General features: G+C 55.5%; 1 protein-coding gene and 1 long non-coding RNA gene across 6 annotated transcripts in view; one reads left to right on the top strand and one right to left on the bottom strand.

Annotated features, from left to right (window-relative positions):
* PAK6 (p21 (RAC1) activated kinase 6) overlaps nt 1–17,470 on the top strand; it is a 38,536-nt gene that overhangs the window by 11,804 nt on the left and 9,262 nt on the right. For 4 of the 5 annotated variants that reach the window (XM_059704941.1, XM_059704939.1, XM_059704946.1 and 1 more), the window contains exons 3-5: nt 2,526–2,643; nt 15,545–15,753; nt 16,583–17,227. In XM_059704941.1, the coding sequence (XP_059560924.1) occupies nt 15,550–15,753; nt 16,583–17,227 (849 nt within the window). In that variant the 5' untranslated portion in view covers nt 2,526–2,643; nt 15,545–15,549. Of the gene's footprint in view, nt 1–1,698; nt 2,024–2,525; nt 2,644–15,544; nt 15,754–16,582; nt 17,228–17,470 lie in introns of those variants that run through there. The other variant, XM_059704935.1, reaches the window with a different exon arrangement.
* LOC132239113 (uncharacterized) lies at nt 564–1,983 on the bottom strand. The gene is made up of 3 exons (XR_009453981.1): nt 1,861–1,983; nt 1,362–1,568; nt 564–1,088 (listed from the first exon to the last, which is right to left on the bottom strand). It is a non-coding gene; the product is annotated as an uncharacterized LOC132239113 (long non-coding RNA).

Below are 17,470 nucleotides of genomic sequence, written 5' to 3'. Positions count from 1 at the left end.
AAATACCAGTTCACTTTTGATAATATTCTAATGTTCACACTTTATCACAGTTCAACAGTTCAGAAGTACCGCTTGGAGTTGTCGTTTTGATATATAAGGTATTTGTATAAAAAGAATGAATTCATGTGTGCATTTGTGAGTCAGTAAAATATAATTTAGGGTGTTGATTCTAGGTTCAACAATGTTAGGCATTTCATTCTAGCTTTGGTTCATGGATCATTTCAAATCCTCAGCAACCAATAGTCCCTGCAAACCGCACCCCCACCCCCACCCCCACCCCCACCCCCCACAACATAATGGGCTTTCCACAGCCAGGACTCCTGTGTCCCTGGGTAACTAAGCTTGGAGAAAGCCATATTTGTATCACAGGCCCCTTTGTCCTTGGCTCCGCAGGCAGCTTCCTGGTGGGGGTGGGGGGCTGGGAAGGGGGAGGTCAGAGGTTGGCTAACAGAGTCAGGCTAAGGTGTGGCCTGAGGAAAGAGAAAGAATCCTCTTGGGAGAGGAGAGGAGAGGAGAGGAGAGGGGAGGGGAGGGGAGGGGAGGGGAGGGGACAGAGGGTAAGGAGAGGAGCAGAGACCTGCCTGCAGCTGCCCCAGCTTCCACACCAGGCTCCCGCTCACAGGCCAACATCTCCAGCGGGCACCGCCACGCTTCCCCACAGAGGCTGAGGGCACTGGGGCTTGTGGTGCAGCCAGACAGGGTGCAGGCCTGTTTGGGGCGGGCGAATTCCCACTCACCACCTTAGCTGTGTTTGGCAGGAGTCTAGAGTAAACTGTGCATAAGCAATAGAGCCCATATGCAAACGCGGTATCCATAAATTGCATTGATATATCTAAAGGATCAATGAACAAAAATGACACATAACAGTAGTGACCTCAGTTAACAACTGAAGTTTGAAGTGCCCAACAGTGACAGAAATCTCTGCAGTCCTGGGTCCGCTTGCTGGGACTGCAGCCACCCAGCCTCTGCCTGGGGGCCATTTGGAGTGCAGATGTGCTGAATCTCTGAGCCAGAATCCTCTCAACACCCAATTGGACACAGGCCTTCCTGGGGGCAGAGTCTAGGACAGCAAGGGTCTTCTCACTTCCCTGTTTGGGGAAGAGACAGTCAGGTGGGCCCTCCCTCCCCCCTCCGTCCCCCCTCCCCCACAACATTAATGCACAGGAGAAACCACCCTCCGAGCCAGAGGAAACAGGGCAAAGGGCAGCCAGGAGTGAGCCTCTCCGCACAGCCATCCTGCTCCTGGGCCAGGGCACTGCTGGGCGCAGCGATGGATGGATGGATGGGGGCTGTGGAGCCGAGCCTCACCCTGTTTGGGTGCAGGGCCCCTGAAAGCTTTCTTTCCCCCGGAGGTCCCCTACCTGAAACCAGAGGGTTCTCGGAACTGAGCAGGGTCTGACAAGGAAACTGGAATCTCGTTCATTCCAGCTTTCCTGCCCAAGACCGTCTTAGGGCCTCGTCCAGCCAGACGGACAGGCCAAGGTGGCAGGACTCCAGCCGGGGCTCTCCAAGGGGGTGTGGGTGGGCCCGCAGCACCTCCAGGGCCTGGAAGGAGGCAGCTGGAGCATCTGCAATGCAAATGAAGGAGTTAATTACACAGAGAGGGGCTCAGCGGATAATCAGGTCAGGCCCCGCCAGGCGGCCCAGGGACCCCCAGTTGACTGGGAGCCACCGGCAGGTCACAGCGGGGCATGGCTGGGGTCGGGGTCCTGAGGGGAAGGGCCCGAGGAAGCGGGAGCCCCGCGTTAGAAAGGGTTGAGCGTGGAAGCGCCCCTCGGGCAGAGAGGCTCACGGCCACGGCCACGGCCCCCGGCATCATGGGGCGGCTTTTCCAGGGCTCTGTTCGCCGCCGAGTCCTACCTGGAGCCACACCCTGAAATCAAACTCGCGGCCAGGTGAGGCCGGCGCTGCACCGACTTGTACTAGTCAGCGCGGCCTCCCTCGCGCTCCCGGCGCCCAGGTCCCTCCTGCGGAGGGCGGGCCTCCCTGCCTCTGCGAGGGCTCCGAGGCTTCCTGCTCGCAGGTGGGTGCCCAGCCAACCCCTGGAACTGGCGGTCCTCCCCGGGCTGGGGCCGGGACGAGCGGGCGGGCAGGCCTCCCCGTACGCGCGGCCCCTTTTCCCGGTTTTCATTCCCCGCAGTTCGGGCCGCCGGCGCCAGGAGAGGCGCCAGGGCGCAGGGCGGAGAGGTCGGGCTCCGCGACCGGCACCCGCTCCACGAGGGCGCCCGGCGCGCGCCCCGCCGGCGGTGCGATTCCCGCCCGGTCGGCGCCTGCGAGGCGGGCCCTGGGGCTGCCGAGGTTCCCAGGGTGGCGGGAGCGGGACCGGAAGCGCAGCGCGTACTGTCCCCTCCTCCCCTTGCGCCGGTGGAGATACCGCCGCCTCCCCTTGCACCTGAGCAAGTGGCTTAGTGGGGAGGCTGGTCTGGGGCGGGTTGAATGCGCTGGGTTGCGGCCATGCGCAAAATCCACCCGCGGGGACACGTATGGCATTTGTCACAATGACTTTCTTATCTGTTTCCCCCCAGGCCCATGGGACTGGCCGGGAAGGTCCTTAGTCTTCCCTCTCCTGGTGCCTGAGAGCTCTGCCCACTGAAGGGTAAGGAGCCAGGAAGAAGAGGAGGCAAGGAAGGCAGCCCGCGGCAGGTAAGTGAGGGACCGCCAGCCCTGGCAGGGTGTCCAGGAGACCAGCATGAGGGACAGGTTGGAGGGGCAGTGAGGCCTTCTTGGGCTAGCCCGTCCTTGGTACTGCTAGGCAACAGTGATAGCTTTTTTTTTTTTTTTTTTAATGTTTTTATTCTAGAGAGAGAGGAAGGGAGAGAAACATTGAGCGGTTGCCTCCCCCAGGCACCCTGCCTGGGGATTGAGCCTGCAACCTGGGCAGATGCCCTGACCAGAATCGAACCAGGGCAGCAGCGGTTCCTTTTAGGTGCCATGTCTCAGTCCTTAGTGAATGTGCATTGTTACTTCCATCGCTTCAGCCCACAGCAGGCCACTGAGCTCCAAATGCCCCGCCCTGGCCCCTGGCCCAGCCTCTGCATGTCGTCAGGTCTCATGCCCAGGTCTCATGCCCGTCTGGGGCAAGACAGTGTCACCAAAGCCCTGCACCGAACTCTTGCTTGGGAAAGAGGCTCCCGAACAGGAAGGGCAGCAGCAGGCCCAGCGCCCGTGCTGAGCAGCGCATTCCCCGGATCTCCAACCTGCTAAAATCCCTCCAGGTTTTCTGGCACCCAGGGTGCGGCATCCAACCGGGATGTAGATGCTGCGAGGAACACTAAGGGCCGAGACATAAAGAGCTCCCCAGACGTAGACTGTGCTCCCTGTATCTTGCCCCCTCCTGGCATTCTCGTAGGCTCGTCTGACGTGCTTCTCGAGGTGGGGGAGTTGGGACTGTGTGTGCTCAGGTCTTTTGTGGCGGGTGCAGCATACACTGCGATGCGTTCTCATGCCGTGCACAGGACAGCGGCTGAGCACCCATTCGGAACCAGAAAAAGCGGGGTTCGAATCCTCACTTGACCTTTGATCGCTTAGGCAAGTTGCTTTACTTCTCTCCCGACTTGAATGTCCTCGGCGATAAAATGGGGAGGATCATGCTTTCCTCATGGGATAGTTGTGAGGAGTCACAGTGAGACATGAGAGCAGCCCAGCAAGGGACCATGTCTCACCTCCACTTGTCAGTATTGGAAAAGCGGAAGCTACCTGAGCGCTCCTCGCTTGGAGAACTTGGAGAACGGTCTGACTATGTAGCAGGACATTGTGGAGGCCGTGAGAGCAAAGCAATGGGAAAGCAGTAAAGGCAGAGTGTCCATGGGGGCAGGTAGTGAGGTGGCCCGGGGAAGGGGCCGTTTCTGGAAGGGGATCTGAATTTGGAGGCAGAAACAGCAGCATGCTCTGTACATGTCACATATGGTCACATGTTCATGGGTGATCCTGGTCACGGGTGTGGCCTGGGGTAGGAGGAGCCTCTGGCTTGGGCCTTCAGTCCTATCTCTCAGGAGCTGTGTGATCTGAGACGGGTCATTTAACTTCTCGGCGTGACAGAGGAGAGGGGCTTGGAGCTTGGAGTTGGAGAGATCTGAGTTTGAACCCCAACTCCACACTTACCATCTCAGTTACTTCTCTCCAAGCCTTGGTTTCTTACCTTGCAAAACAGAGCTTATAATATCTCCCTCATAGAGTTGTGACCATTAAATGCACTAGTAAAAAGCACCCACCCAGCACAGTGCCTGACGTGTACAGTGTATATCCCTTTCTCATCTCCTCCTTCCTCTCCCCAGCCTCCTGTCATCTTTAAAATGCACCCAGTAAAGCAGGATTGGCCCAAGTCACGTGGTATTGTGAGCATAAAGCGAGGAGGAAGACAAAGTAAATATAGAAAGTTAAGGGCTGTATAAATATAATCATGCATGCATGTGTGTGTGTGTGTGTGTGTGTGTGTGTGTGTGTGTGTTGTATGTGTGATTGGGGACCTAATTTTCTAAGTAGAGACTCTAGAGCAGCCGTGGGCAAACTACGGCCCGCCGGCCGGATCCGGCCCGTTTGAAATGAATAAAACTAAAAAAAAAAAAAAAGACCGTACCCTTTTATGTAATGATGTTTACTTTGAATTTATATTAGTTCACACAAACACTCCATCCATGCTTTTGTTCCGGCCCTCCGGTCCAGTTTAAGAACCCATTGTGGCCCTCGAGTCAGAAAGTTTGCCCACCCCTGGCCTAGAGGGTCTTTCTAGGCATTGAGAACTCTGTGATGAGTTCTCCGCCTGCGGAGGCTGTTGAAAATCTCGGCTGGTGAGGAGGTGCCTGGCCTGCGGCCCTCCCAGGAAGGCCATTCTTCTCTCTTCCCTTGGAGATAACCCCGTGCCCAGGAGAGCACATACTGTGGACCCAGGAGGGGGTTAGAACTTCGAGTACAGCGAACAGAGGCCAGAGAGCTCTGGCTGGAGCTGCTGCTGGACCACAGCTCTGCGTGTGCAGGCTGGAGCCCGGCCTGAGAGGCGAGCCTGAGTCAATATTAACCTTCTCTGGCTGGCCAGCCTGGCTCTTTGGCCTCTTATTCAACTGGAGTGTTGACACAAGTGATTGAATGAGCTTTATTATCATATTCTTTTCAGCAGCAGCCCCATTATCTCTCCCCTGGGGATTCACTGGGCCTGCAGTGTGGGATGACGACGGGGCAGGGAGCCCAGACGTGTGGGCTTATTGTGCGCACAGTGCCCTCTGCCCCGTGCACACAGCCTCTCTCTGGGCCACTCCAGGGGGACCACAGGACCTGAGCGCTCCTCGGCATCCTGGGGCCGCTGCAGCACAATGGTCCTGGGCAGACCTTACAGAGGCCCAGGCAATGGCAGTGAGGGCCACAGCCTGGGTCAAGGACCCACCCCCCTGCAGGTGACAACCAGGCAGAAAAGCAAATCAAATTCTCTTCAGGCCTTTCCCTGGCATATTTTGGGGGGCCAGGAAAGTGTGCTGAGGTGCCACCTCTCCTGACACTCATGTCATATGAAGAGGGACAGATGGTGTCCTGGAGCCCTGGTGGAGGCTGAGGGAAGACAGAGGGCAGGGGCCCTGGGGAGGGAGGAGCTCGCCATCAGCAGACTCCCTGAGCAGTGTGGGAGCAGGGACGGGCTTCTGTTGGGAAAGCCACCGAGGGGCTGCAGTTTGGGGCGGACAGAGGGCAGGCCAGACCCCACGCGCGAGTCCCTCAGGGTGAGCAGCACCATCTCTTCCGGCAGGTGGTGAGCTCAGGAGGGTGTCCAACATCTGAATACTTTTGAATAAATGAGTGAATCGTATAATTTTATATTTAAACAAACCCCAGAAAATAAAGTTTGAGAAAAATCTTCTGACGGATGAGAATCCTCTAATGAGAGGGTGGCTTCCGTCCACACTGTTGTCACCCAGGGGCCGAGACCCACACGGCTCCTCAGGAAGGGTGTGAGGGATGCCAGTTCCCAAGGAGGGGTGAGGAGGTTGGGCAGCCCGACTGCAGGGGTCAGCGTGGGAGGTCAGGCTCTGGAGGGGACAGGGTCCTCTGTGGTCACTCTGTGACTGGACGGTGACAGCAGCAGGGGTGCCTGTGTGATTGCTGTCATTCCTCTGCCTCAGTGCCATGATTCTAGAATGGTTCCTCTCCCAAAGCAGCACCTTGGGTGGGCCTGAGACTACGCAGCGTGGGTGGTGGGAGGTGACAGCCGACTGCAGCCAGGTTCACGTCAGGATCTGGGTCAGATGGACGTGGCTCTGCCCCTTCTTTGCTGCTTGACTTGGGCAAATCATTAATCTCTCTGAACATCAGTTTCCTCATCTGTATAATGGGCCAATAACAGTCTTACCTCACAGGCTTGTGGCGAGGAGATTTTGTATGTGAAATACTCAGCGCACAGCCCAGCTGTGAGGCTCAGTGGTTGAGTGTTGACCTATGAACCAGGAGGTCACGGTTCAATTCCTGGTCAGGGCACAGGCCCGGGTTGTGGGCTTGATCCCCAGTGTGGGGCGTGCAGGAGACAGCCGATTGATGATTCTCTCTCATCATCGATGTTTCTCTCTCTCTCTCCCTTTCCCTTTCTCTCTGAAATCAATAAAAAATATATATATTTTCTTACCGAAACCGGTTTGGCTCAGTGGATAGAGCGTCGGCCTGCGGACTGAAAGGTCCCAGGTTCGATTCCGGTCAAGGGCATGTACCTGGGTTGCAGGCACATCCCCAGTGGGAGATGTGCAGGAGGCAGCTGAGGCAGCTGATCGATGTTTCTCTCTCATCGATGTTTCTAGCTTTCTATCTCTCTCCCTTCCTCTCTGTGAAAAATCAACAAAAAATATATATTTTTTCTTAATTAAAAAACTGCTCAGCGCACAGCCTGGTGCTCACACCAGGCATTCCCTGAGTGGTGGTTACCGAAAACACCCAAATGGACCCTCAAGCTAGAGCAGATGCTGTCTCCTCTCATTGTGCTTGAGAAGCCGGCAGGGGTGAAGGAGTCCATTCCCTGGTCACGGCCACAAGCCGCTCAGGATCCCCATTCCCTGGGGCCACACTGAGCCAGAGCTCAGCTCTGATTAGCAGGCCCTGAGCCTCCCGAAGAGGGAGCTGAGGTGCGCCCCCCACTCTGGCTCACTGGCACTCAGAGCAGGGCCCCGGGTGCAGCTGCCTCCTCTCTGCCATTCGCCTGGCTTCCTTCCTAACAGACAGTTAACCACCATCCCAGAACTTAACCCACCAAGCCCACCCCCTTCAGAGTAGCTGTGTGCTCCTTTAGACTTGCTCTCTGGAAGCCACCTTCCCAGCCTGCAGAGAACTCTTGCGAATCCCTTCCGTGGGCTAAGTGTCGTTTCCTTGAGAGGGATTTGATGTGTGGAAATAGTAAAACCCACTCGAAGCCAGGCCTGGGAGGCGAGGTGGCTAACCAAGTCAGACACCGCCGCCTCCGCTGAAAGCAGAGGCGACAGGTTAGGAGAACAGTTGATGTTGGCTCAAGATGGCCCCCAATTGTCCAAAGAGAACTTCTGGAAGTGCTGGGGCATGTCTCGAACAGAGTCACTCCCAAGGGTCTGCCTCAAAGGGCAGCACTCATTTGAATGTCTGAGCTCCAGTCCGAGGTTTAAATGCAGACTCATTTCTCTGTAGCCGTGTCTTGGGTTTGTGGGGCCCTACAGCGTGGTGGCCCTGGCACCCCAGGCCCTGGCAGATGATGGCTGTTCTCCTCCCAGAGGAGAAGCAGTTCGAAAGGGTGGCCCGCCCACCATGGCTGCTCTGCTTACTCTGTGATGGACTCAAGACCAGCCACGCCACAGTGCCCTGCTCGGAGGGCCACCACCCAAACCCCATGTGGCCGAGGGGCAGTAGCATCAGCCACGAAGCTCTGCCTACCACTCCCGAGCCACGCCTGTGGGTTGCCCAGCTTCAGGCTGAGCGAGACCCTGTGGAGGGGACCTGACCTTGCTGGAGAGAATCCACTCCTGCTGCTTTTGAGGCGCTTTTCATCTGTGCCAGGCCCCGACAGCAAGGCCGCCAGCATGAGCTTTTTGGAATCCCTTACCCGCCCTTTGCAAGGCAAAAGGAAACCTGGTTTCAAACAAAGGAAGGGTCAGCCTGCAAGTCGGGGCAGCCCCAGCTCCCCTGGCTTCTGACTCACGCATCAGCCCAGGAAAGAACCTAGCAATCTTGGATGAGGAAGCGGGCCCTGGCCCCCCCCCTTCTCCACACTCCCATGAGTGTGCTCAGGCTGCTCAGCCCCGTTCCTGTCATAGAAACTCGGGGAAGGAGGTTAACAGCGGCCCAGGGCCCTCCGAGTGGGCATGGCGGATGGAGCAGGGACTTAGGAACCACATCCGGGCCGGCCCGACCCAGTCACATCCTAGTTCTGTGACTTTGAGCAAGTTACTGTCCTTCTCTGAGCCTCCCCTGGATTTGATTATCATTTGTGAATGATAATAATCCCTACCTACCAGGGTGGTTGTGAGGATTAAATCAGTGGATCCTTGGAAGGGCCTCGCACACAGTAGGTGCTCAAGAACAGTAACTTTCCTTTCTGTCTCGAGTCTCCTCTAACATGACAGTCCCGCTCCTCAGTGACCCCAGCCTGTAGTTCCCTGAACTCTCCCCCCAGCTCTGCCCTCGGGGTTACTGGGCGTGGCAGCACTTCCTCCAGAAAACCTCTGCCAGGAACTGCCCGGCTCCTCCTCTGCCAGCTCTGGCCGGAGAAGCAGCCTCCTCAGGAGCTGTGCCCAGGGAGCCTCCTCCTCAAACTGGTTTGGCCTGGGCTCTCCCCTCCCGGCACTGGCATCCCCCTCTGGTCCAGTCCCGGGCCAGCCAGCCAGAAAGTACTATCTGCAGACATTCAGAAGAGCAGAGTTCAAAGCATTCCTGTCACAGCAATGCCTCCCCGCCTGGGAGAGAATCCTCAGCTCCTCCCTGCCCTGCGATGGGGAGAGGTGTCAGGCAGACAGGAGGTCACCCTGAGGCTGAGCTGGCCCCTGCCTCTGTCCACTTCTACTGCAGAGTCTCAGGCCCATATCCTGCCTTCAGGCTCAGCAGAAGGAAAGGTAGGGACTGGCTCTCTGAAGGAAAATTGTCTTCCTTCCTCCATCCCCCTCCCTCCTTCCTCCACCCCCCTCCCTCCTTCCTCCCCCTCCCTCCTTCCTCCACCCCCCTCCCTCCTTCCTCCACCCCCCTCCCTCCCTTCCTCCACCCCCCTCCCTCCTTCCTCCACCCCCCTCCCTCCCTTCCTCCACCCCCTCCCTCCTTCCTCCACCCCCTCCCTCCTTCCTCCACCCCCCTCCCTCCTTCCTCCACCCCCCTCCCTCCTTCCTCCACCCCCCTCCCTCCCTTCCTCCACCCCTCCCTCCCTTCCTCCACCCCCTCCCTCCCTTCCTCCACCCCCTCCCTCCTTCCTCCACCCCCCTCCCTCCTTCCTCCACCCCCCTCCCTCCTTCCTCCACCCTTCTCCCACCTTCCTCTTCCCTCCTCCCTCCTTTCTCTTCCCTCCTCCCTCCTTTCTTTTCCCTCCTCCCTCCTTTCTCTTCCCTCCTCCCTCCTCAGGGGTATCTCCTTTGAGGAAAGCTCCTCCACTAGATGCATTGAGTGTGGATGCAAAGAGGTGAGATACTGGGGGTGGCAACTTTAAGGGTTGGCATGGCCTGATTTAATTTAACACTGCACCCTCAGGGCCGATGCAGCAACCACTCTCCCTCAGCTCCTGGGTGGGGTGGGGGTGGGGGGGCGCGTTTGGCTTAGATCTGAGGTAGGAACAGCGTGGGGTGGGGGGTGGAAGATGGAGAACTAGAAATGACAACTTGACTGTTTGTCGAATCTCAGAGGGAAGGCAGATCTCAGAGGGAAGGCTTGGGTGGGTGGGTGGTGGGAAGAAATCAACCAAAGACCTTGTCTGCATATATGTATGCATAACCCATGGACACAGACAATGGGGGGTGGGGGAGGGCAGGAGCGGCTCTATAAGGGGTCAATGGGAAAAATAGGGGACATGTGTAATGCTTTCAACAATACAGATTTAAAAAAAAAGAAATGGCAACTTGAGGCCCCCTGTCTGGGCAGGCGGGTGTGCCTAAGGGCATGGGCTCTGTGGCTGGAAGGATGCAGAATGTTTGTGTGTCAGGTGTTTCATATCCAAGACTTGGCAACATTAGATACTTGCAGGAGGCAGCTGATCAATGATTCTCTCATCATTGATGTTTCTATCTCTCTTCCCTTCTCCCTTCTTCTCTCTCTAAAATTAATAAAGGCTTATTTAAAAAATCTATATATTTTGGCCTGGCCGGTGTGGCTCAGCAGTTGAGTGTTGACCTGTGAACCAGGAGGTTATGGTTCAATTCCCAGTCAAGGCACATGCCTGAGTTGTGGGCTCGGTCGCCAGAAGGGGGTGTGCAGGAGGCAACCAATCGGTGATTCTTTCTCATCATTGATGTTTCTCTCTCTCTCTCCCTCTCCCTTCTTCTCTGAAACCAATACTAATATATTAAAAAACATGTGTGTGTGTGTGTGTGTGTGTGTGTGTGTGTATGTTTTCTTTAGAAAAGCAGTCTATCATCTTTAAGGAAAATTTAGAAAAGTAGAAAGATGAGGTAGGAAGAATCACTTATAGCCCACCAGTCAAACACAACAATAATGACTATTTTGCTGTATTTCCTTCAACTATTCATTGTATTCATACTACATTTACAAGTTAATCTAGGTGAAATTTTTATTAATTTTAATTTATTTTAGAGAGAGAGAGAGAAGGGAGAGAGAGAAAAAGAGAGAGAGAGAGAAACATCGATTTGTTGTTCCACTAACTTAGGCATCCACTGGTTGGTTCCTGTATGTGCCTTGACCGGGGATGGAACCTACAACCTTGGCGTGTTGGGATGACACTATAACCAACTGAGCTACCTGGCCAGGGCCAAGGTGAAATCTTTAGGAAGAAGCCCGACTGCTAACTGTGACATTAAGGATTCTGCTTTGGTGTGGAAGAAAAAGGGTTTTTGTGGAAAGTAACCTTACAGGGTGATCTGATGATCATTTCCTAACTGGGCAGGTCCTGGTGGGGAGTCACACGCCAGCCAGGCCTATAACTTCTTTAGTTAAAAGGCTTATCTTTGCCTTCAGCAAGCCCTGGGCATTGTTTCTGTGCATCTTGGCTAACATACCTTTGAAATGGCCCCTTTCAGACCCTCCTTTAAGCCTGGGAGCACGTCATCTTAACAGTCCTGTAGTCCAGGGCCACCTTCCTGTGTTCCTCCCAGTGCTTCCTCCTCACTTTCAAATGCGTAAGAGAAACGGCAACACTCTTGTTCTCTGGAGCATGTCAGAGCTTGCTCCCGAGCAGATGTTGTCAGTTTGGCTCAAATAAACTCTTATCAACATTTTTTTAAAATTCTGCTTTGGACAAAGAAAACCTGGTAGGGGTCCCACGAAGTCACTCACAGGGGCCCCGGGGCAGGGGACGGCCAGACATTGGGCGCCCCCTCTGCAGTCCCCACCACCACTCCCACCAGCTTTATTATTTTATCTTTCGCATTTAGATCCAGTTAATTCTGAGGGATGATACGAATTCATTTTCATATGGATATCTAATTGCTTCACTACATTTATGGGAAAGGTCATCTGTTTCCACCGCATTGCAGTGTCACCTTTGTCATAAATTAAGTGACCGTATATGACTGAGTCTATTTCTGGATTCTTTCTTCTAGTCCATTGGTCTAGTCATCAATCTGTGTGCCAATTCCACACTACATTAATTAATGTAGCTTTATAATAAACCTTGGTATCTAGTAGCGTGATCCTCCAACTTTGTTCAAGATTGTCTTGGCTCTGGCCAGTGTGGCTCGGTGGTTGGTGCGTCATCCTGCACACCAAAAGGTGGTGGGTTCTATTCCCAACCAGGGCACACACCCAGGTTGTGGGTTTAATCCTCAGTCAGGGTGAATGTGAGAGGCAGCCGATCGATGTTTCTCTTTCATGTTGATGTTTCTCTCTCTCTGTCTCTCCTTTCTCTTCCTCTCTCTAAAATCAATTTAAAAACTTTTTTTAAAAAGATTATCCTGGCTATTCCTGGTTCTTTAGGTTTCTCTATACATTTAGAATCAATTTGTCAATTTCCACCAAAGAAATACACCGGGATTTTGATTGAGATTGAAATAAATCTGTAGGTTAATTGGGAATAATTGACATCTTTACAATATTGAGTCAATTTATGAACATCCTTCAATATCTCTCATTATTTAATACTTTTCAATGTAGAAAATTTGCACATTTTTCATGAGATTTATTCCTAGGTGTTTGATATTTTAATGGTATCTGAGGTTTTTCCCCCCTGATAACACTTCTGAATCAAATGAGAGAGTTCTTCCTGAGACCATTTCTCCAGTTTGGATACCAACTGGGTGTTCAACAGTTGAGTCCTTTTCTCAGGCCTTTCTTTCTGCCTCTGTGGAGAAGGTTCTAGAATCGTTGTTGGGGTAGCCTCAGGGATCCTAGAGTCATTTAGATGATTTGCTAAAAGTTCTGTCTCCTGCAAAAGCTGGGCCCTTGGGCTGGGCAAGGGAGTTGGTGAGAGGGATGTTATTGGGGGAGGAAGTATTAGCCAGCTCTTCTATTCTTTTATTATTATTTTTACTAGAGGCCCAGTGCACAAAAATGTGTGCACTGGCGGGGGGGGGGGGGGGGCGTGTCCCTCAGCCCCACTTGTGCTCTCTCACAGTCTGGGACCCCTCGGGAGATAACCACCTTCTGGCTTAGGCCCGCTCCCCGGGTGGCAGATGGCAGGCCCGATCTGTTGGTGCCTGCCCGCCCCCCACAGGTCGCGCACACGGCAGGGCCAATCCAGGGGTTGGGGCACCACCCCAGGTCACGCACACGGCAGGGCCGATCCGGGGGTTGGGGCGCCGCCTCGGGTTGGGTCGCACACGGGATGCCCGGGCGGGCCAGCCTATCGTTGCTGCCCTGCCCAGCTGCCCTGGATCAGGTCGCACACGGACGCCCGCCGCCCCAGGTCACAGGTAGCAGGCCCAGATGGTGGCGGGGCAGGTGAGATGGCGCTGTCCCGCCCTGCCTGCAGTATGCAAATTAGCGACATCTTTGTTGGTGGTTAATTTGCATATCGTGCTGATTAGCCAATGTGAGGTGTAGCGAAGGTACGGTCAATTACCATGTTTGTCTATTATTAGATAAGATTACTAGAGGCCTGATGCACGACATTCGTGCACTGGGGTGGTGTCCCTCAGTCTGGCTTGTGCCCTCTTGCAGTCCGGGACCCCGAGGGATTCTTAGTGCTGTTGCGGAGGTGGGAGCAGCTCCTGCCACCTCCGCCGCTGTGCTTGCCAACCACCAGCCACGAGCCCAGCTTCTGGCTGAGCATTGCTCCTTCTATGGGAGTGCACTGACCACCAGGGGGCAGCTCCTGCATTGAGCGTCTGTTGCCTGGTGGTCAGTGCACATCATAGCAACTGGTCATTCCGCCATTCAGTCAATTTGCATATTAGGGTTTTATTATATAGGATTATTGTTTTCTAGAGATAGAGAAAGGGGTGAGGGGAGAAAGAGACATCAATCTGTTGTTCCACTTAGTCATGCAGTCATTGGTTGATTCTTGTATGTGCCCTGACTGGGGATTGAACCCACAACATTGGTGTATCAGGACAATGCTCCAACCAGCTGAGCTCCCTGGCCAGGCCCTTACCCAGCTCTTCTTTAACTCTTGGATGTGTCCCTGCATCTCCAGAGGAGTTAACGGAGTTGGGGTATAGGGAGAAACCATCAGCTAAACTAAGGCCAGGATAGAGGGTCTGTGTCAGATGTTGTGAGGACAGACTGAGGGATGAAGACTCTTCTGTGGCCAAAGGCTGAGAGCGAAGAGATCAAGTTTTATCAAACCTTCACGAGTCAAGGAGGAGAGTTGTCGAGGGCCTGAGGTCACAGAAGTCTGGCCTGGGCACTTGACAGGTGAATCTGAGGTCGGGGTTTGGTGTCGCTCCCAGACTAGTATCTGCTCACGTTCCCACATCTGTAGGGCCCTGAGCTTAGAGACAGGAATACACAGAAGTAACACAGCAACAGGGACAGCCCCCATTTACTGGGGATCTGCTCACTTAATACTCCTCAAACCCTTGAGATATATTTTATTAACCCCATTTCATAGATGAAGACCACTGAGGCTCAACTCATTTAGGTTAGTGGGAGACTCCCTTCAGCTCACCTGCAACTCAGACAGGTGCATGTCCCTCTGAAGTCCTTGGTCCTTAGGGGTCCTGCATAGGGGGCTTTGCCTGTAGCGGGTGTTTGGTGGACTCTTGAACCTTAAGGTCCCGAAAAGTGGCTGACATTCCAAGGGGTATGCCATGGACTCGGATGGTTTCTCACCTGGTGGACTCTAGTCGGGAAGCTGTGGCTGTGAGCCCGCAGCCTTTCTGAGTGGGCGCCAAGTGCCTCCCGGGTCTGTGACCTACTCTGGAACCTGCTAAAGTGCCCAGGAAAATGCTGTGTCCAGAGCAGCAGCCATGAGAAAATGCCCCAGGGTCCGAAGACACCCCAGATCTATGGATAGATGAATGGCCCAAGCATTCAGGAAACTAACATGTTTCTTGAAACCTAGAAGTGACTTTTCCCGGTAACCTAAGAACCCACGGAGTGTATTTTACCACGATAAAGAAAAATTTAAAAACCCAGTGAGCTGCCTCAGACACAAAAGCATTCAGTGGGCACTGACTCACATCACATGAGGACCCGTCAGGGACTCCGAGGTGAGGCTGGAGCAGTGCTTCCCGTCTCCCTCTCTCCAGTCCCCACGCCAACACCGCTCTGAGCTGGTGAGGGAGCTCACCAGGGCCTTAGAAAACCCCACATCAGCAGGGAGGGAGGGGGTTGGCTGCAAGTGATGTTTTGTACAGTCAGAGTTTTGAGACCCAGAAAAGAGGCCCAGAGGGTGGGCTCTCTGTTGCCTGGAGAGCTTTACCCCTGAGACAGTCCCCCCCCATGCCCCCAGGGCTTTCCAGAATTAGGGCAGAGCGCCTGGGAACAGGAGGGTCCCAGACGGGGCAGCGTGTCTGCGACTCGGTGGGGTGGCTTTCTGTGAACGTTGTGCATAAACACATGGACAGGTTTTCTGCCATTGAACCATCCTGGGACAAACCCCAGTTGATTGTGAGAAAACAAAAAAAACAAACCAACAAACAAACTTTAACAAAGTATTGGATTCAGCGTGCTGGCTTTGTTTAGGATTTTCACATTCATGTTCCTAGGTGAGGTTGGTTTCCGTTTTCCTCCTCTTGTACTAATCTTGTCTGGTTGAAGAGTCAAGGTCATGCTCACTTCATAAAATGGGTGGCCGGCTTCCCTCCCTTTCCCCGTTTAATTCTTCGACAGCGGACGATAATTGTCATGGGCTTGGGTTTTATAAGAACACACCCCCAGAGTCCTGGCCCCAGACAGGGGAGATGTGCTGGGGGGAGAGAGCCCAGAGCCTGGTGCCCCACCACCCGCTGCAGCCACCCCTGCGCCCCGGGCCCAGGCTCCTGGAAGCCCCGCCGGAGCTCAGCCTGCCCCTCCCCCGCAGGCACCATGTTCCGCAAGAAAAAGAAGAAACGCCCGGAGATCTCAGCCCCACAGAACTTCCAGCACCGCGTCCACACCTCCTTTGACCCTAAAGAAGGCAAGTTTGTGGGCCTCCCCCCTCAATGGCAGAACATCCTGGACACTCTCCGACGCCCCAAGCCCGTGGTGGACCCCTCGCGCATTACGCGGGTGCAGCTCCAGCCCATGAAGGTAAGTAAGGTGGGCGGCGGGAGAGAGAGGCTCCGCAGATGCCCGTGTCTGGCCAAACCACAAAGGCACCTGGAGGAACCACCTAATCACCAGCTATCAATTAGCCGCTGTTTTCATTCCCTGCTCATCAGCCCTGTGTCTCCCTGGGTAACCCAGGGAGGAGGAGCCTGGGGAGTCCTCTAAAGGGTGGTAGGGCTGCCAAATATAGCAAATAAAATGCAGGCTGCCCAAGAACATCGGAATGTCAGATAACAACAAACAGCCTTTTCGTATCAGCGTGCCCAGGCAATATTGGACCTGCAGCCGCTGGGGGACTGACTGGGGATTGAGTGGTCTGGGTCAAGAGGGTAGATCCGAGAACCTGGGAGGGGCTGGGGTCAGGATTTAGAGGCCACAAAGCCAGTGTGTGCGGAGGAGGGCGCCGGCCTGGTCCCTGCCTCCTCGGAGGGCTCCTCTCCCAGAAGGCCACAGGCAGAGCTGGAGAATCGTAGGTGGCCCTGTCCCCGTGGTTCCCCTCGGCTCCCCAAGCTCAGCTGCCCGCACCATTTGGCGTTCTGGATTGTAACCCGTGGTTACTCACCCGTGTGCCCTGCTGGACCGCGAGCCCCATGAAAATGGGCCTTTTCCCTGTATTTCTGCACCAGCACAGGCCTGACCTGCCATGGGCCCGGGTAGATGACTGGAAATATAAGGAATGGGTGGATGACACAGCAGGCAAGGTCCTTAGGTGTTCCTCCTCAAGGCCCCCAGGGAGGCCCTCGGGCCTGGTCCCAGGCTGCCCGCCCTGGCGCGAATCGGCCATTCACCCACGCTCTCCTCTCTCCTGCAGACTGTGGTGCGGGGCAGCTCTGTGCCCACGGACGGCTACATCTCGGGGCTGCTCAACGACATCCAGAAGCTGTCAGTCATCAGCTCCAACACCCTTCGCGGGCACAGCCCCACCAACCGGCGGCGGGCACAGTCCCTGGGGCTGCTGGGGGAGGAGCACTGGACTGCCGACCCGGACATGTACCTGCAGAGCCCCCAGTCTGAGCGCACTGACCTCTACCTCAGCTGCAATGGGGGTGCACCGGCAGGCCGCCGGCAGGCGCCATGGCCAGAACCGCAGAGCCCACGGGTCCCGCCCAATGGGCTGGCCACCAAGGCACAGTCCCTGGGCCCCTCCGAGTTCCAGGGTGCCACACAGCGCTGCCTGCAGCTGGGTGCCTGCCTGCAGAGCACCCCACCCGGCACTTCGCCCCCGGCAGCCCCGGGGAGGCGCGGGGCCAAAGCCGTCAGGCACGGCTCTGAGGAGGCCCGGCCACAGTCCTGCCTGGTGGGCTCTGCCGCGGGCAGGCCGGGCGGGGAGGGCAGCCCCAGCCCTAAGACTCAGGAGAGCAGCTTGAAGCACAGGCTGTTCCGGAGCATGTTCCTGTCAACTCCTGCCACAGCCCCTCCGAGCAGCAGCCAGCCCGGCCCCACACCGCAGAGCAAGGTAGGTTGGCGGGGCTGCCTCCGGCCCCTTCCGCAAGGCGGGGGGCGGCCTGGCAGGCGTCCACTGGGGAATGCATGCATGCCTGGCCCGCAGGCCCTGCCTGGCCTTCCCCACGTACAGAGGTGGGTTGGGGGACAGCATGAGGGAACAAAATAATCAAGACACCAGCTCAGCCTCCACTGAGGATTCTACCCTGAACCAACCGAGTCTGAGTCCTCCAAAGGCTTAGCCTGTGTGAGTCCG

The sequence above is a fragment of the Myotis daubentonii genome, chromosome 1 (genome assembly GCF_963259705.1).
Source record: "Myotis daubentonii chromosome 1, mMyoDau2.1, whole genome shotgun sequence".
Taxonomy (NCBI): Eukaryota; Metazoa; Chordata; class Mammalia; order Chiroptera; family Vespertilionidae; genus Myotis; species Myotis daubentonii.
This window is presented reverse-complemented; position numbering and strand designations above follow the sequence as displayed.